General features: G+C 32.8%; 3 protein-coding genes across 3 annotated transcripts; 1 reads left to right on the top strand and 2 right to left on the bottom strand.

Annotated features, from left to right (window-relative positions):
- Positions 1 to 1,644: 1,644 nt before the first annotated feature.
- On the bottom strand, positions 1,645 to 10,014 carry LOC132546838 (PSME3-interacting protein-like). The gene is made up of 7 exons (XM_060210559.1): positions 9,946 to 10,014; positions 7,827 to 7,981; positions 6,557 to 6,655; positions 5,938 to 6,059; positions 5,434 to 5,567; positions 4,740 to 4,789; positions 1,645 to 3,088 (listed from the first exon to the last, which is right to left on the bottom strand). The coding sequence occupies exons 2-7, from the start codon at positions 7,960 to 7,962 to the stop codon at positions 2,901 to 2,903; spliced, it is 729 nt and encodes a 242-aa protein (XP_060066542.1). The 5' UTR covers positions 7,963 to 7,981; positions 9,946 to 10,014; the 3' UTR covers positions 1,645 to 2,900.
- Positions 10,015 to 10,244: 230 nt separating this feature from the next.
- LOC132546827 (guanine nucleotide exchange factor MSS4-like) lies at positions 10,245 to 13,357 on the top strand. Its single transcript, XM_060210543.1, has 2 exons — positions 10,245 to 10,388; positions 13,115 to 13,357. The coding sequence occupies exons 1-2, from the start codon at positions 10,245 to 10,247 to the stop codon at positions 13,355 to 13,357; spliced, it is 387 nt and encodes a 128-aa protein (XP_060066526.1).
- Positions 13,358 to 17,990: 4,633 nt separating this feature from the next.
- On the bottom strand, positions 17,991 to 23,163 carry LOC132546852 (uncharacterized). The gene is made up of 11 exons (XM_060210579.1): positions 23,077 to 23,163; positions 22,360 to 22,482; positions 21,461 to 21,863; positions 20,931 to 21,125; positions 20,520 to 20,588; positions 20,261 to 20,315; positions 19,951 to 20,070; positions 19,565 to 19,644; positions 19,206 to 19,386; positions 18,716 to 18,819; positions 17,991 to 18,487 (listed from the first exon to the last, which is right to left on the bottom strand). The coding sequence occupies exons 2-11, from the start codon at positions 22,457 to 22,459 to the stop codon at positions 18,316 to 18,318; spliced, it is 1,479 nt and encodes a 492-aa protein (XP_060066562.1). The 5' UTR covers positions 22,460 to 22,482; positions 23,077 to 23,163; the 3' UTR covers positions 17,991 to 18,315.
- Between the last annotated feature and the right edge of the window lie 1,052 nt (positions 23,164 to 24,215).

Here is a 24,215-nt window from a genome sequence, read left to right as displayed (position 1 = left end):
ATATGACAAGTAAAATTAACATACAAAACCACCACTTAACTTGGTTCAACAATACAATAAATTTTGGAGCAGTTATGAACTTTTGGGGCAATGTAATTTTTAGGAGCAATATTGTTGGTGTGTTATGAAACAAACTTAGGGTGAAACATTTTTAGGGGGAGAGGAGGGGGGAATATCTGACACCCCTGTTACTCTCCCCATTAGGATCTAATATTATCCTATAACAGATCATGTTCTGGTAAAATTTTACATTAACTTATCAAATACCTTGGTAACTACTTACTGAATTTTTCAAGTAAATGATGGTGGGTGGAATAGCTTGCTAGATTCAAAATGGTAGGAGGAGTTGTGCTGAGGTGAGAAAATGTTAAAAACAACAGGTCAAATAGGCCTGTATCATTCAGCTCTCTTCAATTATACATTAACGTTTACACATTATTGATATTCAAAGCTTTAGTTATTGAGATGAACTCATTTTAAGGAAACAAATTTGCCTCTGTGACCTTGAATATGGGTCAAGTTCATTTGTTTTCACAGAATTTTTAGCTTCATCCCAGAAACCTACTACCGGCAAAATGAATTATTTTGGTTTATCAGAACATTTTGTTTAAAGGTTTTAACAAATTTGACCCCTGTTACCTTGAATACTCATAAAGGTAAATGTTCTAACAAACTTCATTTGGCTTCATCTAAGGAAGCTACCTGCTAAATATTGTGATTCTAGGCATTTTGGTTACTTAGAAGGGAGTATTTAATCCCCGATGATCTTTAATTTGGGCCGAAGTTATTTCTTTTAACAAACTTAGTCAGGCCTCATCCCAGGAACTTATAACTTTGACTAAGACTTCGTTAAGCTTCATCCAAGGAACCTTCCTGACAAATATTATAACCATTGGTTTTTTGTTATTAAAATATAAAAAATTCACACTTTCCAGACCAGTTGAGCTAAAAAAATAATAAGCACATGTGCACAACTTCAACATGTGATGACTCTGTCCGTATTTTCTTCACAAAATGTAGATAGTGACTATCAAAGGAGTTGTTGGTACAATACTCTACAATCATAGTAAAAGGGGCAAGACTGTAATTCTGAAAAAAATACACAAAATAAGCACAAGTGCCCAATTCCAAAATTTAACGATTGTTATGACATTAAACAAAAATATGATAAAATACAATATCATATCACCATCTGATGAGTTTTATTTACAGTGTTTATAACATTTCTGACCGACAGTAATTGTAAGAGAATAACAAATATGATAACAAATGGCCCGGCAGCCTAAACAGTCACCTGAGTGAACTCACAAATGGAACCAATTGAAATAAATATGTAGAATAGAGAAGAGAAAACGCAAAATGCTATTTGTACAGGGACGTAAGACTTTTACTTTAAAGACCATTCCATTATGAAAAGTTTTTTATTCTACCATATTCAGGTACTGAGATGAGTTTTTTAGACCGCTTTTGGCTACACCCATCAACCCCTAGGGTTAGCCATGGTCAATATCTGCATAATATCAAACACTCTGCCACAAAAGTCAAGAAAGACTGTTATGAAAAAACAAAAAAAAAACATTTATAATTACACTGACCTTGACCTTAGAACTTGGGATATCAAAAGTAATATCCAAAGCAAGCACTTTTGGTAAGGAAGCATTGTATGAAGTTTGATTTAGATTGGGCAAAGCAAACTCAGGTTATCATACAGAAACTAGTTTTAACCTAACCTTTGAACCTGCACGGCAATCTATTTCAAACAAGCACTTTTGGTTAAGAAGCATTGCATCAAGTTTGAGTTAGACTGGCTACAGCAAACTCGAGATATTCCACAAAATGGTTTGTGTTGGATTGGCCAAAGCAAAATCTAGAAGAGATTTTCTATTTATAGCAATAGTGACCTTGAACTTTAGCCTTTGGAGGTGAAAAGCTGCATACACCAAGCAAGCAACTTCTTCAAGGATGAGTGCCATTTGTCCAACAGAATTTGAGATATGGAACAGAAACCGATTACTATAGGGCACCTGCATCTTGTGCAGGGCCCTAATAAACAAATCATGGTCAAAAATGTAATTTTGATAAATAAACTATAGTAAAGTTCCAACCTTCTCAGGGGAAGACAGGAGACCCTGGGGTGATGAAAGTTATAATTTTAGTAAAGCACCTTTAACCCCTTCCACCAATGAAGAGTATGTGATTCTACCATATTTAGGTATTGAGAAGGCTTTAAAATACACAGTCAATATGACCTTTATTGGCTCTGCCCCTTAGGCCCCTTCGGTAGGGAACATTTACAATTTTGGTTTACCTTTGGCTATTGAAGGTTTAGCTTAGTTTCAATGAAATCAGTTCAGAGGGTTTTAAGAAGTCAACAATAGGCCCCTGGGACCTGTATTGCTCACATGGATTTCGCTTGGCTGTAACTGAGGATTTAATTGCCATTAACTTAAAGGAAAAAGTAATTCTAATTACATAAGCATGGAACACGTCTATTTTTTTTAGTGGATCCAAACCCTATGTCCCTAGTGGGTTTGCCAAATCATTCACACTTCAAACCACATCATTACAACAGGAGGAATAAGATTTAAATCATTTGCTCTATTTCCCCTATCAGTATATACCTCTTCAGCCCCTGAGGCTGCCACCCACCATTTATACAAAATTAATTCCCCTCCCCCCAACGATGCCTCGAACAAACTTTGGTGAAAATCTGCTTTGTTATTCATGACTTGTAACGATTCATAGAAAAAGTCGACAGACTGACGTCCAATGCTGCAGTATGTTGATAACAAAAAACCAAAATTCTTTTTTTTTTTTTTTATGAATATATTTTTTTCCCATGATGTAATCCAGGGCTATTTGCATGTCCATTGATTTGATAAAATAAACAAAAAAAACTATCATTCATTATCCACTACTACATATTTTTTCTGTGCAGTAAGTCTGAGATCAATATCAGAATCGTCACTTGATGAATAAGAGTCACTTGAATCGTTATTGTAGGCACCAAGTCCAGGTAGAATGCCAATTATCCTTGCCCTGTCACATCCACCATTCAACGCAGGTGACGGGGAATCTGTTGCAGGATCTGCAATAAAATGTGAAAAAACATTGTATTTTAATCTATCGACGGTTTTATCTATAATCTCCATAGAAAACAGAACCAATTATCAGGTATAAATCCAGAAAAAAACCACCCAAATTTGTATTCCTACTCAGTAGAATCACAATTATATCTATATATATATGCCCCCTCTCTTAAGTCTGAGCATTGACCTAGACCTAAAGCATACGAAAAACGTTATATGTTTACGTTATATAACTACCTCATGTTTCTTAAACAACATATACACTTTATGTTAGCGATGCATGATTACAAAACTGTTCTACTGAGAATCCTTTTTCGACTTAAACACTTTTTTTCCAGTTCAAATCATGAACATTCTTAGAGATTGTGGCTCAAAAGGTTACCATAAATTTCACCTAAAGTGGAGAACAAAGTAACAGTTGGTAAGAAGTCAAAAAGTAAAAAAACTTGTAATTAATTAATTAAATTTAATTAAAAACAATGTAATTACAAAAGGAATTCCTGAATATCTATGTATTTACGCTAAACACATAGTTTACACTTCAAGCTTTTTTTTCAAAATATACCAGCAAATCTTGTAGCTGTTGTTTTTTTCACATAAGTAAGACCCATTTTCTCAACCCTTGAAGCACTTAAATTACACCCCTGTGGGCTAATTGGAATCAATTTAGCATATTGATTGCTATATCATGAATGATTTTGAAGTATATTTGTTGAAAGCATGCATGGGAATAAATGCTACCTCCAAGTTTGTAGCTCATAATGTATAAAAAGATGTTTCAATCCAATTATGTAATATTAATTACAATGTTTAGTCAGCACTTGCTAACATGTCAGTATATTTTCATGTTGTTTGATAATTTCAGTTCATTTGTAACAACAATGTTAGTGCTACTGTATGATGGCAAATGCAATTTTACCGTGAATAATAAAAATAAATGGCAAATTTGCCATGCAAATTCAGTTTTTACTGATCATGGTGGTTCTACATCTCGAACAATATCGGCTGTTGTGATTTGTAAGAACTTATCATGTAAGTATGATGTATTCCTGGAGATGATTACATATTCAGCGATTTAAATAACACCATAGAAGGAAAGAAAAATGAAAACCAGTCTTAGTTTTGTAATTTTGAGATTAAGATAACTATTTAACAAGATGATAAATAAAATCATATTCCTTGTGGAGATGACTTTTTTTACTTGATTATTTCATGTAGTGCAAAATTAACGCCAATGTACATATACCTATATACATGAATTCCAAAAATTTTATTTAGGATATACTCATACCTGCATGAATGCTATGCAAAAATACAACTTCATTCAGTTTAGTTATATCAAATATTTCCAATAATCTCATACAGAAGAACACTATCATGCCAATGCAAGTTTTTTCCAACCTAACAAAAAGATATGTCCTATTGTTTCAACATTTCTGACTTTCAGTTAGGAGTAAAATAAGAATAAAGACTTATTTTAGTTACAGTCATAACACTATTGTGGTGTAGTCCAATTATAAAACAACATTATTCCAGACTTGACTTTGAGACAGAAGAAAACTGTTGGACCCTGAACTGATGGAAGGATGAATATGGTATACTACTACATATATATGTTAGCGTAAAAAATAACAGGATGGTCAATATTACCATTATCAGGTGAAAGCTTCCTTTTCTTTCCATCTTCAACAGCATCAGATCTTAAAGCAAATTTTAATTTCAACATCAGTATATATACACAACAGGGTAACATCTCTTATGAAGAAATTCTTGAACTCAAACTGTCATCAAAATGTATGATCCTGACAACATTAGTCAAGTACAAATATTCAAAGATAGTGCTTCCATTTCAATCCATCTTATATAGAATCTTAAATGACTTTTAAATTCATATGGGATCTTATGATACAAGTTGATTTTTTAAAGCCTTGTGGGGTATAAAGTAAAAATTTTCAAGATAAGTTTCAGTCAATCCCCTATGAAATGAAAACAAATTTAAGATAGTTTTGATCAAATAGCTAAGAAATTTATATATTGATAGGTTTTAAAGTCAAAATAGGAAGGAAAAAATTGAAAAAAAAGACACACATTTTGTTGGAACATTTTCAATAAATCACATACGGTCATTGTCCTCATGACATCCTAATCAATTCCAATCATAAGCAGCCAATGAAAATTTCTCCAGGGTATATCGCACTAGTGTCATATACACAAAAATACTACATGGGCCAATTCCCTAATTATAAGTCACAGGCTGATTATGTGAAATTCAGAAAATTCAAATGCAAATATGATTTCCAATTTGAAATATCATGTATATTTGTCAAGAAAGTTTTCTACATACCCTTTCCGTTTGACAGCACCTGCTAATAAAGACATTTGAGATTTTTTGTTTTGAGCAGCACCGATCTGGGGTTTCGATGGAAGTTTTCTTTCATCAGATATCTTTGTTTCTGTTACCTTGGAAACTGATGCTTCCTGATCAATGTCAAGGTCAACATATAAACTGTATACGTTCCTAAGATTTCAAGTATATAACTAGAAACTAACTTCAACTTCTTCTATGGCCTTATTGTGATTGCCTTATCTTGCATTGAACACAAATATGTTCAGTTTTACATATAGTACAGGACTAGTAACCAAGGTTTTTAATGCCTTTACAACACCCAGTATCATATACATGATGAAAACTGAGAGAAGAAAAACAACACATACACAATATGTCAAATTAATTTTGAAATGGCTACAGACGATCAGTTGTGACACTAAAAAACAAGACCTCCCTTCAACATTCCTCTGTTCTAGAGGAATCTTTCCCTGAAATATTTTTATACAAGTCAGAGGATACTTCAATTTCTTTCAAGATTTCCTTTTCTTCCTGGTGTCGTGCCTTTAATCTGTCCATTTCATTTTTTGACACATATTCGAGAAATCCTGCCTCGTCTTCATCTAAACCCTTGACACTGTTCCCTAAAACAAAATCAAGCAAAGCTGATCAGTACTAACTGTTATGGTTCAGATAGTATATGATCATAAAAACAGAAGTGAATGTACCGGGTATAATAATGTTTCTCTCTTTGGAGATGAAAAAAATAATGAAAAAGATGTTGTTGCATGTGATTTTTGACACCTTTCTGAAATTAACATTCCCATTCTCTTGAAAAAGAGAAATTATTTTCTTATGCTCAAATAGCATAATAAATAATCATTGTTATCAGACTACAAGAAATTAAAGATTATTGTCGTTGATTTTTGTTTTGTCATATACATGTATACATACTGGGATACATAACGCAATACACCTTAGTTTTGAAATATCATGATGATTGTTTTACTTAATGTTGTAGAAACATACTCTTGTGGTCTTATGTGTAGATACAAAGCATTATCAGACTTTGTACCTTCCATTATTGAAAGCTGTAGACATGACTGTAAGCCTCAAACAACATACTATTGGGACAACTTACTCAGTTTATGTGTTTCCTCATATTCTTCCTGCTGCCTCATCTTTTGTTCCTGTAGTTTCTCAAATAAGGATCGATTGTCCACAATTTCCTCGGGACATTCTGAAAGTGTAACATACAATCTGGTATGTCAAACAGAATCTTTTAGTACATTTTATATAGACTAACATTAAAAAGTCTTTTTACATATTTGCTACAGAATTAATTATCTTAACATGTAAGATATAAATACATGTATCTTTGACTGAATTATTGATAAATATTAGTGTAATCAGCATTCCAATAAGTCCAAAACGTTCTATTCCTGATCTTATTTTATGACTTGGTTGTGGTTGACAGATATCCTTGTACCGAAGAAGGATTTTTATGATAGATTCACCAAAGAATGCTTCAGACCAAATTCAGGCAATATCCATTCATTCCTATAGGAGTAGGATTTTAAGGAATTTTCTCTGTTTCCCCTAGTGGGTCCAGCTACTCCAGCCTCAAAGAGGAGCCAAGACCTTACGTCTATACAAGATTGATTTACCTTCCCCAAAGAATGCTTCAGACCAAATTTGGGCAATAGCCATTCTTTCCTACATGAGTAGTAGGAATTAAAAGACTTTGCAAAATTTCACCCTTTGGGCACTGCCCTTCCATTCCCTGGGGTGGAGAACCAGTGCTAACACCAACTTGGTTCGACTTTCCTCAAGGATGCTTCTTACCAAAACTGGTCAAAATCTGTTCAGTCATTCATGATGTACACACAACTTTTAATAAAAATTTGCTTAACGCCAACAGATAGCGTGCCATGGCATAAGCTCACCAGTACTTGGGATGAAGTGAGCTAAAACTGTGTCAGAACTTTTTGAACTACAATCAAGTGTGTTATATATATATCATCACTGATAATAATTATGACATGTGACCATAGTTGATGTTTTCTTTTGTGGTTTAACTATCTGTTCTATGGGGAAACTAATCTTTGTGGACACCACACATCTGAATTAAGTCTTACTTGACATATTTTCTTTTGGTTTGTATATATAGCCAGGAAAACTATTATAGATTCTTTACATTGAGCATACAGTATAGTCTTGATGGACTAATTCAAGTTGATATCATGCATAGCTGATTAGCTCCATCTTCTAAAACCTAACTGGGCAACTCACATGCTGCCCAAAGTATAAGTTTAATATATAATTGGCTGTAGATCATGGTAATAGCTCATATATATATATATAGGGCGTCTATGAACAATGTGTGAAAATATAATTATTGTTTAAATTACCTAAAGGTTGATCTTCTGTTCGTGTCTTTTCCCATTCCTCTTGCCGTTTTTTCCTAACGCTATCTATTTCATCTTGAGAAACAAACGACATCATTGACATTCCGGGAACATCTTTTGATCCGCCTCCACCGCTCATCTTCAATGCTTTGTATCCGCTGAAATTAATCATAATGAAACACTGAATGATATGATTAACAAGGTATTGTCAATCTATTTGAGTTCAGAAGAGAAAAATCAAAATCCTTTGAAATGAAAAGATGCAATAAAGACCAAGACTTCCATTACAATATACTATTTCAGAATGATCTTAAACAGATCTTAAATAAAGGGAGTGAAAAATAGTTGTTAAAGTTTAATCTGGGTGAGTGCAGGTTTTATTTACTGCAAAATCATTATTTTTTGTGGAAGATTTATTTTCATTGAATTTGTGAGTATTCTGAATCCACAAACCTCTGATCATTTTGAAATAATGTGATAAAAGTTGACATGGATTATAGAAATAGAAGACGTGGATTTCATCACAAATAAAAAAAGCCCTGGTACCAACAAAAGTGTATAACCTTAAACTATGAAATGTATGATTTTACAGCATCCATAATAAAGACAAGAATATTGAAGATACAAAGTACAGTATGAACAGATATGGTGGTAGAGAAGTCTAAGAAAATTTTAAAAAGATAAAAGATTTTGGATTAACCATTCCGTTTATCATTTACAAAGCTACTTAAGAAAATGGGCCCAGATAAAATACCAAACAAAGTACTCAAAGAATGTGCTCTCAGACTAGCATCAATATATCAAAAATCCATAGACACAGGTGAGCTACCATCAGACTTACTCAATCCAAACATATCATGCACCTTCCAAAAATGAAGATAAAAACTATGCAGTAACTACAAACCTCTCTCCTTAACATCTATCCCATACAAAGTCCTGGAACATATAATATGCAAGCACATGTTAAAGCACTTCAAAAGAAACACCATCTTAACCTGATTAAACCACAGTTACCTCTCAGGATATTCATATGAAACACAACTCCTGACAATGTCTGTACAAATTGAGCTTTTCAATACAAAATCAGATACAAAATCAGATGACCTGTCCACTCCTGGCTGACCATAGAAAGGAAACACTCAAAAGAAGTTAGCATAGACTCTGCAGTCTCACAAGTAACAGTCATCAGGCCGTTACTATTCCTATGTCAAATAAATGACCTACCAAACTGTTAAATCATCAGTTTGGCTATTTGCAGATGACTATCTAGGTGTAAACACAGTTTTTCAGATGATGTGATCCTCCAAAACAACCTAAAAAAACCTGGAAAAATGGGCTGAGGTGTGAGGAATAAATTTAATGTAGAATTTAATGTAAAAAACTAAATACTCTTCATCAAAGTAAAATATTCTACATCTTTAACAGACACATTCTCCGACAAGTACAACACAATCTGTACCTTGGCCTCTAATCTCAGAAGAATATGGAATACACATATAACGAAAATGGCCATGAAAGTGAATGCATCACTGAGCTTCCAAAGATGAAACATCATCCATTGCAACCAAAACTGAAAAAATCTGCTTACATCTTGCATGTAAGATCCTTCATTGAATACGGAGCTATTATCTGTGGTCCATATACACAAAACCTGAAATCGACAAGCTAGGAAGTTGGAACCAGCCATACCCACATCTGCCTTTTTACAAAAATCTAGACCCAAAAGAGCCACATATCCTGACATCATTTGATAGTTATATAATAAAAATACCGTAGACACATATGCCACAAATAACAGCACACCATTCCAAGTTCAGATTGTCGCCACTCAACGACAAGAGAACTTTTTGGATAAGAACTGTGATAGACTGGAACCACCTGGAAGATAAAAATGCGTGTGTGCAAACAACTGAGGGATTCCAGTCATCCCTCGCCAACAACTGTCAATGAAAGCATTGCTCTCTCTTTCCCGTCGCACTAAACCAGCTTTGGGGTCTGCGACGTATATACATAATACAGAAACACAAGCTAATTCAAAGCTGATCTGCAAATAAAGCGTTTTGTATCAATTATTGATAACGTAAAACTAAATTAACGTTCATTGCATCAATCAAAAGTATACCTTAGAAATGTTTTCTGCTGGTTTTTTTTTTCTATCACCTGAATGTAGTCAGACTGCAGGTGCTCGTAGAGAGTTTCAATCGACGTCATTTGAGTGCTTCAGCAGAGTGATATTTATTGTTATTTGATAGAAGCATGTGAGCGACCAAGAATCAGTTTTAATTTCAGTACGCATGCGTAAAACAGAGTAAAAATATTCCGTCATTTAAATGTTTGAATCCAGTGAATTTAGAACAATCGTACAAAAACATTGATTTTAAAAACACAAACACTTTTTCTCCTTTCGCAGCAACGTTCATAATGAGTGAGGCTAGTATAGATGATGCGGTTTCTGTGAAGTTTGATGGAATGGTACAGGAAGGAAAAAACAAAACAAAGATATGTTGTCAAAGATGTTCATCTGTCATTCTTCTACCTCAGAAAGCCAGTATGAAGGAAAAAGAGGTGATAAGAGAGATGTCATTTATTCGTGACCTGGTGATCATGACTGTTCACCAGCCGGCGTGATCGCGATTGGTGTACATTTCGAACGATCTTACTACAAAAACTGTCCTAGTAGTAACGGCCAAACATGTATACAGTGTTTGGTTAGATTGACTTAATTCTGATGTTATTTTTTTTTCAATTTTCATTTATCAAGAATATTTAAATATGCTATCAATTGAAATTATTTTAATTAAGATTTTTCACAGTAGTGCGCATTTCTCATTTCTACGTAAGGTTGGGTATCACTTAAGCATGTTCAGAAATCAGTGATTCAGGGAATTGCAAATTAATCCATATGAAACATTTATTATTATGATTACAAAGTTTGAAAATGTTTGAGTTATATAATTTGAAATAAAACCAGTATGATGTGTCATTTGATTTGATAAAAGAGAAACTTACTTGAATACCAGTTTGTTGTTAAAACTCTGGCAATTATTTTATGTTTTAAACAATTACTAAATATATATTACTGCATTCACAGACTTGGAGTAGATATATATCTAAGTCAATGCTGCAATAATGTGATTATGTGTTTTAGGATGTTTACTGTGTCTTGTCTTTTTTCCTAGTTGACCACTTGGTGAAATTGATTATTTTGTAAAAGTTAAAATAGATATATATCTGAGTCCAGGCCGCAATAATGTGATGGTGTATTTTAGGATGTTTACTGTGTCTTGTCTTTTTTCATGGTTGACCACTTGGTGAAATTGATTATTATGTAAACGTAATCAGCAGTATTTTCATATCTGGGTATGGCATCAAATAATTGTTGCAAATATGAATACTTTGGGATAATTATGATAGACAATATTTTAATTTCACCGGAGTGGTAGCAATGTTATATATGCTTCAGAGTAAAAATTTTCTTTTTTAACAAACTACTAATCATGGAAGAAAAGGTATTATGGTTGGATTTTCTTGAAATTTTCAAGTACAACTGTACTTAGTTGGTAAATTCCATTTCAACATATGAGATTTTATATGAATATACCATTCCAAGCAATTGGAATTCATAAATTATATAAAGTGGATATATTTCATTTATACACAAATTACGAGCTCAATTTTAGAAAGAAAAGCATATTTAATTGAGCACAAAACTTGATTTTTCAATAAATCAGATATCTTGATTTATGAAAAAATGATCTTTGACAAGTTTGCAAATTAAATCATAATTTCAAGGTGATTTCTATTGTAATTATAAACTTTATAGCACAGAAATTGGTATCTACCAATTTTTATTTCTTGCAAAATCTTCTTTTTACTCTGACCGAAATAAAATACCCTACATATGAAAATTTGTTCTGTGATATCATAGTAAAACTATTACTTTGTAATTATAGCTTAAAGAAGTATGATATACACTTAGGTACTGTGTAGGTTATGAATTGGATCATTAGCTGTAAATATGTTAAATATAACAGTTATTCTCTTATGTGTTAAATCATATCATATGCCTGTATTGTAAATCATAAATGAATATAAATAGCTTAGCATATTAATTGCATCAAATTACACTGATAAGGCAGATATTAGGCACTTTTTAATCTTTTACTAACCAATTTTTATTATTTCAAAAAGAGTAAAGCAATCTCTTATGAACAATTGATACATTTCTTATTGTGACATTGATTTCAATAAAATTATTCAGTTTATTTTCTTTAATGCAGGATTGATATACATACAAAATCTTTGTTAGTTTCCCCAATAACAGCCTTTAAATATTAAGGCAGTATTTATGAGGGCAATTTTTATGATAGGACAGTTTTGATTAGTGCCATTTTTGAACTGAGACCATTGTAACCTAGATTGATATTATCTGTATAGTTGTTTTAATATTTATTTCTATACATTAAGACTTGATCCATAAGCCAATATAACTATCATCTTTTATCTTTTGATAGCAGAAATCTAATAACTTCAATTTAATATTGACTTTAAGCAAATGAAGACCTTACACTTCACAGGGTAGGTGGTCAGTTATGTATCTAGAAACTGTGTAATCAAAGGTCAAGGTTATCAGTTCTAAGATCAAAGATGTGGAGGCCTAAGTCTTATTTCTCATGTGTTGTGTATAGTTTATTAAGGAGTTCAATTTTCTCTTTGAACTGATCATGTGTTGTAATGTCATTTATTAGAAGAACCATATAAACAAGAAGTCATGTGATCAAAGGTCAAAGTCATCAGGTCAATGTTGCAGTGGTCAGTATTTGATTCTTAAATGGTATATATATTACTCTAGTGTTGTGGTGCAAAGATACTCATAAAAAAAAAAGAAAAATTCCAGATAAATGTATACCTTTTGTGACCAAATGTTTGGGGTCATAATTTGAAAAGTTAAGGTCACGGTGTCAAATTTTGTTTTTCTTGATAGCATGAAGAAACTGTAACCATGAGTACATTTATAAGTATCAGCACTTTGAAGAACTAGGTCAAATATTTAAATTATATATTAATTGGGTAGATATTATAAGCAAAAATGTTCAAAATCAATGAAATAGGACAACAGGTCTACTAGAGGTCAAGGTCAAACTTCACTTCTCAAAAAGCAACTAAAACATTGGATAGATAAATTGAAATACCATTGATGATTAAAAAATGTTTAATTAAAACATTTATTCAAATGGTACAACAAGAATTCTTCATCAATATGAAAGTTTTATGTTTCTCTTGTTTTTCAGTTATTTCTTCCACACATGAAGAAGAAGCCAAATGCAGCACCAAAAGATGGAGAAACTTTGAATAAATTCTGGTTGGTGGATGATATGTTTACATTTGAAAACCTTGGTTTCACAAACACTGTAGATAACATCAAATACCTAATATGTGCTGACTGTGAAGTGGGACCAATAGGAGTGCATGACATACGACAAAATAAACAATTCTACATTGCACTGGACCGTGTTAGACATGAGGACTACTAACACATGATATCAGCACAATGCAATGGACCATGTTAAGCATGCAGACTGGAACATTATGTCATCGAATTGCACCAGGCTGCATTTAAAAAAAGAAATAGAACATTAGATCGTCGCCTTGTACAGGACTGTGTTAAACATACAGGGTTGAACATTATATTGTTGCATTGCACTTGACTTCATTGAACATGCTGACTAGATCATTGTATCATTGCATCACACTTGACAGTGTTGAACATACAGACTTGAACATTGTATCATTACATCACACTTGACAGTGTTGAACATACAGACTTGAACATTGTATCATTACATCACACTTGACAGTGTTGAACATACAGACTTGAACATTGTATCATTACATCACACTTGACAGTGTTGAACATACAGACTTGAACATTGTATCATTACATCACACTTGACAGTGTTGAACATACAGACTTGAACATTGTATCATTACATCACACTTGACAGTGTTGAACATACAGACTTGAACATTGTATCATTACATCACACTTGACAGTGTTGAACATACAGACTTGAACATTGTATCATTACATCACACTTGACAGTGTTGAACATACAGACTTGAACATTGTATCATTACATCACACTTGACAGTGTTGAACATACAGACTTGAACATTGTATCATTACATCACACTTGACAGTGTTGAACATACAGACTTGATCATTGTATCATTACATCACACTTGACAGTGTTGAACATACAGACTAGATCATTATATCATTACATCATTCTGAACATACTGTCCAAAACATTAAACAAAATGGGAACAAAATTCTTCTAATACCTCTGAGGATTTGTATTTTTACCCGAAAGATATTAAATGTTATACCCCTGAACTTTACGCACAGTATATATAGCTTTTCAAAGATTCCTAATGAATCTGAAAAATTCAGCTTGGTCATGTTGCCATGTAGTAAACTCACATTTTCATTAAGGCTTTTTAGAAACTTGTAACATTAATACAATATTGCTATTGCATTATACTTCATTTAAAGATTGAATTACTTTGATGCCTAGTGCCATAAAGGAAGTAAAAAGACATTTAGATATTCGTAAAAACAAACATTCATCATCTCAAACCATTTAAGTATTTCTGTTTTCCAAGTTTTTAATCAATATGTTTATCTAGTTCATAATATTTCATGATCTCTTAGTAATGTCAATCTTTCTCTTGACAAATTATTTCAGATAGTAGCATTAGCTATGTGTCACGGATATCAATTTCAGCTGTTATTTATTTTTATCTTAGATGAATGGTACTTAACAAACAATAGAGTTTTATGGTGCAAAAACTCAGATTGTGAATACTTGTGATCTATGGAGTAAAATTTGCTATAATTATCACTGGTTGGCAATGCAAATATAATATATATTATTGTGAAATTAGATATTTTTGTGTGGCTTGATTTTTAAAATCACAAATCACTATGACTTGATTTCTTGGATAACTATAGCTCAACAAATCTGCTTATATACTAATTTTAAGAGTTTGTGAAACTAATGTGTGGATATATGAATTTGTGGATTAAGAGCTCTCCCAAAACCCATAAAAAATAAAACCCTCACAAATATTTATGATTTTACAGTATATCATAAATTAGTGTGGAATGAATTAAGCTACTATGGGGGTAGGTTTAGAAGAAAGACATAGATATTCCCAGAAAATACAGAAATCCTATGATAATCTATTTTTACACAAAATGCAATTTAAAAACACAAGCATATTACATGAAAAACTTTGTCACCTTTTTTATATGGTAGCTTATGTTTGAACTGGCCTGTGCTGACATAGTTGTGTACTTGAGTAAGACATTTTAACCTAATTGCTCTTGATGACATACGATGGACCTCCCATAAGTTGTTCAGTGAAGTAGTCACCAACTTTATCAAAGAGATTCCACCTCAAAATGACCTTTGCTGTTCACAAGGCAATACGTGTACCAAGTAAATAACTTCATTCGAAGATCAGTGTTGAAAATCAGCTAGTGTATATTTATTCAGAAATTTGTCTTTCATAAAGACAAGATTTATTTTTTGGAGTTGTTTGACCATTGTCTGACTGGTTATTTCATCGGAGAGTGTTTATATTTATGTTTTTGTTGTATTTGTTCGAAGAGAGTAAATAATTGTTGGAGTTGAGTCAGTAACTGTTAGTGTGTTATACCTTAACTACTAGTCAAATGCCCAACTGAAGGGGGTGTATAAGGTTATGACAAGCTGTTGTTGTGTTCCTCTGTAACATGGTCTGACAATTAGACAGACTTGTGTTGTGTCCTTCTGTCACATGGTCCTACACAACTAGACACGCATTTGTTGTGTACCTACCACATTGGATGATATGAATAGTAAGGTTTGTAATATGGTCCAATACAACTAGACAGACTTTTTTGTGTTCCGCTGTCACATGGGGCATACAATTGGACAGGATTTTGTTGTGTTCCTTTGTAATATGGTCCAACAAAACTAGACAGTCTTGTGTTGTGTTCCTCTATCACATGGGGGATACAACTAGACAGGATTTTGTTGTGTTTCTCCATCACATGTGGGATGTTGATGTGTTCCTCTGTCACATGTGGGGATACAACTGGACAGGCTTTTGATGTTATCCTTTGTCACATGTGGGGATACAACTAGACAGACTTTTTGATGTGTTCCTTTGAAATTTGGTCCAACACAACTAGACAGTCTTATGTGTGTTCCTGTCACATGGGGGATACAAATAGACAGGATTTTGTTGTGTTTCTCTGTCACATTTGGGGATACAACTAGATAGGTTTTTGATGTGTTCCTCTATCACATGTGGGGATACAACTAGACAGTCTTGTGTTGTGTTCCTCTGTCACATGTGGGGATACAACTAGACAGACTTGTATTGTGTTCCTCTGTCACATTGTATGACAACTAGTTAGTCTTATGATTTTCTCTGTCACATGGTCTGATTAAAGTAAGATAGACTTCTGTTGTGCTTTGGTATCCTCTGTTAGATAATGTGACAAGAGGGTCATCTTGTATTGTACTTTTGGTATCTGATATTTAACTTACTTATTTTATACAAGTTTGTCTGGGTCATTCATTGGTCATAAAATGACTGATTATAAATAAGTGTATTATATTAAGATGTGTACATACATAATGTTGTGTTAAAACTAACGCTATAGACTCTCTTGTCATCTCCATTTTTTCTGTGTGTGTCAATGTTATTGAATGGAAATGTAAAATAAATTGTAGCAATGATTATAGGACCTGTGGTTATTATGATGTTACACAGATAAAAGTTTTAGAAAATAGAAACTTCAACAGGAAATAATACCTAATACAAGTAACATCTTCTTTCTCTAGATAAATGAAATTTAAGATATTGCCTCTAATGACATAGATGTTCTTTATTGTTCATCAGATTATAAGAGATGTCACCAGTATCTGTCACACTTCATTTTCACATTTGTTAGTGTTATAATTTTTGTCAAAAAGAAGCAAACCAGTTGGAAGTGTTACCAATACATGAAGGAGAGTGTACAATATACAATTCAAAACCGATACATATATAACACACATTTATTCTGGTAACAATACAAACTGTAACTCCTACACTTTAATAACTAATTCCTCTGTGTTATGAAAGAAGGGATTTCTAAATCCTTGGATTGGTTTTCTAAATTTTTCATTTTCATACACATGGCTAATTGAATTATTTCTTTATTTCTGTTTTACAAATATTCTCAAATAAGGGAAGTAATTGTAAAATGTTACACAACGTACATCAATACTATATCCAACTAAAACATCTGAAAATTTCATTCATCTCCTCAATCAAAGGAAATATCACCCAAAACGGGGTGAGCAATGCATCATAAAGAGAAAAGACAAAAAAAATCTCCAAACAAACAATCTAAATAACATAAGCTCTGCTATAATGTACAAAACAATAACACTATATATCACTCAATGTATTAATACCTAGGAGGTAAATATCACATTCGCTTTCAACAAATATGTTATGGTACTCATTCCAAATATTACAAGTATAAAATCAATTAAGTGGATTTTTTGTCTATTAATCACTTAAGATTGCACAGTATGGTTTCTTATTGTCAAGATTAACATAAAATTGTTATGTTTTCATTTACCATTCTCTGAAATATTGAATGATAAAAATATTGTAGATACAGTATATTTATGTAAAATAATAAATATTGTATACATTTAAATTCTAAGAAAATAAATCTCTATAAATACTGAAAAAATAAATTAGTATCAAGTATTTACATACATTTTCATTTCATTGCTGTTTAATATCACAAATGAAATGAATAATTATCAATCTTTACATTTTCCCATTGGACAATTTGCCAAACATAATAAATAGCATATTAACAAAAAACACCGGTAATATTTCAACTGTATTTCAGAATAGATTTTCAACCTTTTTAATGTTTGATAAGATATAGCTGTAGCTTTAAGTACAGGGAGAATTTAAAAAGAGCTGAAGGTATTTTTGAAAATAAATATTTAGTGTCCAAATTTAAAAACTGAATAAATCACAATAATTTATGGACATAATTGAAAGTTATCTTTATGATATATATATATAATGCATGAAATTAAATAAAAACTCTGTTTCTTGAAATTTTTAAAATCATGACAAGGTACAAGTAAAGCATGAAATTGATTAGCTCATAACTATTTCAAAGGTTAATTAAAATAAAGATAAAACTATATACAATAATGTACAAAAATAGACAATAGAATTGATTGGTACTATATAGATTGAAAATTGTCCATAGCAGGTGCCATCACAGTTTTCTTAATGACCTCCTGTACAATAAGCTGCCGTTAGGTTTTAAACACTTTATAAAGAAGTCTGATGTTGAAGTAGATGTATTGTGTGCTGATCTGTTGTTATATAATGTTTGTCACAAATAAAAGCAACATCATTCATCTGCTATAGTCACTGGTACATCTGCATCCTTTGGTTCTGTAGCATCAATTCTCACACCTAGAAAAGTTGGGAAACGTGGACTGCCGGAGTTTGTATACTCCTGAAATTTGTAGGTTATGATAGAGCCAATCTTAGGTGGTCGTCTGTGGTCCTTGTCTGTCAATCTATCATCAGAAACAAAAGCAATATTTATTATTAAATTTCAACTGAAAATCTTCTATTTTAAAAATTAAAGTTTTGATGAATTGAAAATAAGATTTTTAAGATGCTATGATATTAACAAATCTTTATAAAAAATTTGAATGACTAATAATTTATGTTAGAGTTTTACAAGTTTCTTACAGTGTAAAAATGTCTTGGAAGATCATCTTGAATGTCATATAAATACGTACCCAGACCCTACAGAAAACAGCTTGCCACATTCCATCTTACACCTCAAGGCTCCAACAGCTCCTGTGAAACGACCTTTTCCAGGGTCATAACCAACTACGATGGCCTAAAGTGACAAAAATAGAACAATGTCTTGATATGATAGTTGAATGATATTTTACAGGTATCAGAAGTGCTGCTAGCTGTCCTATTCCTTCTAGAAATTTTAAGTAAATAATATTCTAGCTAACCATTGTATTAAATTTTGTTAAACCATGTGGGCTAACGTAAACTCACACTCGTACTAAGAGGTGGGCTTATTGCCACACAAGGGCCTATAGTTGGAAACTTCATCATAAAAGATAATAAATTCTAAGAACATGACTCATACTGTACACAGTATCATACATGCATCTACGTGACAAGCATGTAATTAACCCAGATATCTGACATTTACTTGCCGTAAATACAATAATCCTAATCATAGTCATGTGATTGTTTTAATCAACTTACCTCTGCATCGTAAAATTTCTTCAACTTCAAAAGCGTTTTTGACCTCCTCCGTTCATATTTAGACTTTGGCTCTCGAATCATAAGTCCCTCTCCTCCGAGAGCAATGATTTTTTTCAGGTCCTCTTCCAACTGATTCTTACTGGTACATTTCGTCTGTTTCACCAGCTCTGCATATTGAGGCCTGTAGCAAATAAAGGTAGAAGTCAAGAACTGAACATTTGATAAATAGCACAGAGCCATATATATACATTTTTCAATAATATGGTATTTCTTCTTTTCATTTCTTATAAGCTCTATATAAAAAGAAGAAAAGTGATGTGAGAAATAAGGTGACAAAGACAAGGAGAAATAATACTTACTTATGTTCATCAAAATACTCTGTGAGTGCCTCCTGTCGTTTTTCAAATGTTTCTTTTTCCATGTGAGGTGCATCAAATACCTATATAAACAAAATGTAAAGCCCTATGAATTACACATCCTATACATCATTGCCCCAAAATCGCAGATCATGCTATGGTACCATATGTTGTTAACCAATAGTTTATGGCCACACGTGATCTTTCAAAAATTAAAAAAAAAAAGTAGTCAATTTGTGATGTTCTATCTACCAAGTATATACCTAATTTCAATGTTGTCAATAAAAGTAAAAGTTTGAAATTATATATTAAAATTTGAGATGGACTTCTAATTGAAGTATCGATGAATTGATACAATATTCACTATTAGTTCAACAACATTAACTTACACTGTACACAAGTTTTTTCCAGTTATCACACTCTGGTGTCTTCACAATACTGACAGTTGACTGGAACTTTTTCCTTCCTCCAAACAGCTCACCATCTAGGTGCATGTCTGTTGGCAGATCCTTGAAAAAAAATTGAAATTATTATAAAACATTTACATATTTGTTTACTTTTTTGTATTGCTATTGGTAAACATGGACTACGATTGACGATTTAAAGCTATATATGGTAAAATTGTAACAAAATTTCATAAAGATATCAGGTAAAGCAAAAAAAAAAGAAAAACATTTTCACTAAATCTGTGATACTTACTTTTGTAAACCACTTGGGTGCATAGAAAGGATTTCCTAGTCTGGAGTAGAAGCACCTACAAAACCGGAATTACTGTATTAGTACATAGTAAATACGCCATCTTATCAATTTTATCTAAAAGGTGATATTCATGACTATAATATAGCCTGGTGAAATGACTGTTTTTCATCATGAAAATTTGACAAAATTATTATCATTATTTAATAACATGATAAGTTTATTTATTAATTCAATTAAGCAATTAATGAATTAGACTTACTTTCCATTCCAGAATGCTCGCACACCATCTAATTTTTCGCTCACCCACCAGCCAACAGGATTGGTAGATCTGAAATAGAAAATTTGTGATTGTGCTGAAAAACATAAAATCAAAGACAGATATACTGTACAGATACAGGTCGGACTCATAATAACAAGACATTTTCTACTTTACAAACAGAAATGGTGGACTCACTAGTCAGGTACTTTATTGACAGAAGGGGTGGTCTCTCAAGACAGGTTCTACTATATGGAAAGAAGAGGTACACACTTAAACACAGGGTTTTATTACAGAAAAAACTTCTTTATAGACAAAATGGGTGGTCTCTTCAGACAGGTTCTACTGAACTGACAGTTATGAATTTAAATGACAGATTACATTGTAATATTAAAGAGTAATATAGTGACTTACTTTTCATCGTATTTGTGAGCTAGTAATAAACTGACTGCAAGATGGCGGAAATGTTGTGTTGGTTCTGGTGCTTTCCTCTTTGCCACAGGAAGTTGACCAATTCTGGCGGCTTCATAAACATCCCCCAAATGTTCCCTCAGATGTTTACATGTCCGTTTGTTTGTAGCATTCTTCTGTGTTTTCCAACCAATACAACTGAAACAATAAAATAGTCATCACAATTATTTGATAAACAAGAAATAGACAAAAACTCATACAAATTTGTGTCAATCTCACTTTCATTCAGATACCTTGCCTAGATTCAGATAAAACTGATCCAGAAAGAGGCTACTAAAGCTATCTTAAAATAAGCCCAGAGAGGCTAACACAAAAATTTGAGTTCAAAATATGTTAGTGGCCTTTTTTCACAGGATAACATCTGCTGGTATTTCTAATAAAACTATGATTGATGTGTGTGGGCCTACTACCTGACATTAACTGACAGCTGATAAAACCTACATGCCATATAATCATATATTGTATATACTTACGTGCATGTAAAGTCACTGCCGATTCTTTTCAGTTTAAAACCTCCTTCCACACTGACAATATCCCCATCTTCTAACTTCCTTGTTGGTTTTGGTCTTGTGCTTAATCTTTGCTTTGGGTGCCGATAATCTTTCATGTGTTTGGGATCTTTTCTGTAACATTTTTCCCAATATTCACACTTGGGTTTGCTAGTGTCCTCATCACTAGATTTACCTTCCCCTGAAGGACCTGGCTTCTCATCATCTTCTGAGCATTTAGCTTTCTTTGAGTTTGATTTCTTCAGTGTTGTTTTAGGTGCCTCATCTATATCATCTTCGCCATCACTCTGGCTTAGTTCATGTGTTTTTCTCCGCCTCAGAGGAACAGGTTTGGTGGTAGAATCATCAACTTCCATGGCTTCATCATCTGTGACATCAACAACAACAAATGTACTAGGTAAACAAATTTTCTGCTTTAATTGTGATACTGATTCTGTGTGAAATGATATCAATCTATATCTACAGGGTTTCACTTTATATCTACATGTTAAAGACATTTTCATAAATTTCCAATATATATTTGCTAAAATGTTTCCTTTGACAAGAATGAAAAATACTTGTTTTTTTTTATAGAATACCAATGTGTCTCCAGATCTAAGTGATATTGTTAAAAGTCTGAAAAACTTAATCACAAATCATTATATACACCAAAATTTTGATATCTAATTAAGAAAAATGTATTCATAGGGACTGAAAGTAATCGTTTGTTCACTGCATGCCATTTCCACTGCTTTGTTTCACATATTTAGTGCTCCATTTCTAGGCAGACTGTATTGATCTCTTTAAAGCTGTCTGCTGGAATTATTAACTTAAGTAAAGTTACCTTATATCCTTCTTTTGTAAGCTGAAAATCTTAATCTTACCATTATCTTCCACTGTGTCACCAGGGTGGAGAAAATTTTTCTTGTGTGTTGGGTCCTTCCTGTAACAGTTGACCCAGAATTTGCACTTATCTTTGCCCATGTTGCTACTGTTTTCCAAAGTGCCTGTAATTATAGTCAATATCCACCATTAAAAAAACACAGGTATATTCCGAAAAACAAGAATTGATCTGTAATGTGAATGTGACTATTGCCAAAAGGTGAAAAAACTGTCCCTTGCTCTACAGAAAATACTGAACTATAACATAATTGCTACAATGTCAGTGATTAATGGGACAAATTTACTTTGATCATTGATGAGCTGGATAATTGAGTCATATTACCCAATTTACTCTCAGTTGCATGCACATTGTAGCTGCAAAATTATATCTATGATTTCAGTATGAAAAAAATGCACTGCAAGTTGTCTATTTTTTACCTAATGACAGCATCACAAAATCACAGAATGAATTCTTTGATGACGACTTCTTCAATACGATATGAGGTAATTAATTACCAAAGTGCTAATGCCCTAGTTCTCTACCACAGGTTTCCCCAGCAAAGTGACATATACGCACACTCAGCATTATTTTGATATCTTATTAATTAAGAATATGTCAAGGTGAGTAAGGATTTGGACGTCTACTTTACATGCCTGAGAATAAAAACATTTTCAAATCGTCTCTGTTTTTATGTATTGCTACAGCTACGGAGACTTACTGTGATTTCGTGCTGTCAGATTGGTGGCTGAACTAGTGTTCTAACGACATTGCCAATTCAATGGCTTTATATATACGTCAGGCTGTACGTGTTCACACTTGTGTTTGTTTGGTTCATAAATGTGCCCCGCCCCTCTAGTTTCAGTTTCACATTGTGGTAGAAGGTAATATACAAGGAGTTCCGAATGACGACGATGATATCGGTTCTATTTTTATCTTTGCAGGACTATGCTTGTACAATATACGTCATCATTGAACCAATCAGATAGTAGCACACAGCTTTACTAAATATAAATAGATATTGCTGATGTGGTAGAAGGTAACATACAAGGAGTTCCGAATGGCGAAGATGATGTCGGTTCTATTTTTATCTTTGCAGGAATATACTTGTACAATATGCGTCATCATTGAACCAATCAGATAGTAGCACAAAGCTGTACTAAATATAAATAGATATTCCTGATGTTACTACTGCTAGCAACTTTTAGCTTCACTCTTTTGTATGCTTATGAAATCGACGAATGTGCATATTTTTTTTTGCAGTTTAATCTACAGTTACTTATCAGCGATCTAGACCTACATGGATTTTTTGGTTTTAAGTCATGTACATGTGTACACAGATAGAAATTTCGAATCAAAATGATGATATCTTAGTCCGTGGTGCAGTAGAGATTAATATTGAATGCTATTTTAGAGAGGATGTATCGTTCTCTAATACTAACACCGATGTCTTTGTTGTTACTGAAATTAAGGATGGTTTTATATCATTTTTGGACGGTGATTCAGGTGACGTTTAACGTGTTGCACATTAAATAATCGATTGATTGATTGATTGACAGGTTTCCGTCTCCGTGACTCCTTCCGTGTCCGGATATCGTCTCACCGACGAACGTCAGTGTTCTGGCGACGTGGAATCATCAATTCAAAAGTGAGCGAGAGTTGTTGCTAACACAGGTATTGTAGAATTCGTAGGTGTCGTTTTATGGGGGAAAGTTCTTAAGGATACAGATGGAGGAGACTATATGGACCATTCAGTTATGATGATGGGTTTATGCACGGACTTGGATCTATATCGAAGTCCGTGGTTTATGTAAAGAACGTCTCAGTAAGTTCACTCTGCTTGTCAGCTTGGCTGATTGG

Source organism: Ylistrum balloti, unplaced genomic scaffold (genome assembly GCF_031769215.1).
Source record: "Ylistrum balloti isolate Yb309-2 unplaced genomic scaffold, AGI_CSIRO_Ybal_v1 Utg369916, whole genome shotgun sequence".
NCBI lineage: Eukaryota > Metazoa > Mollusca > Bivalvia > Pectinida > Pectinidae > Ylistrum > Ylistrum balloti.
Note: the sequence above shows the minus strand (reverse complement) of the source record. Positions and strands in the feature narration are given on the sequence as shown.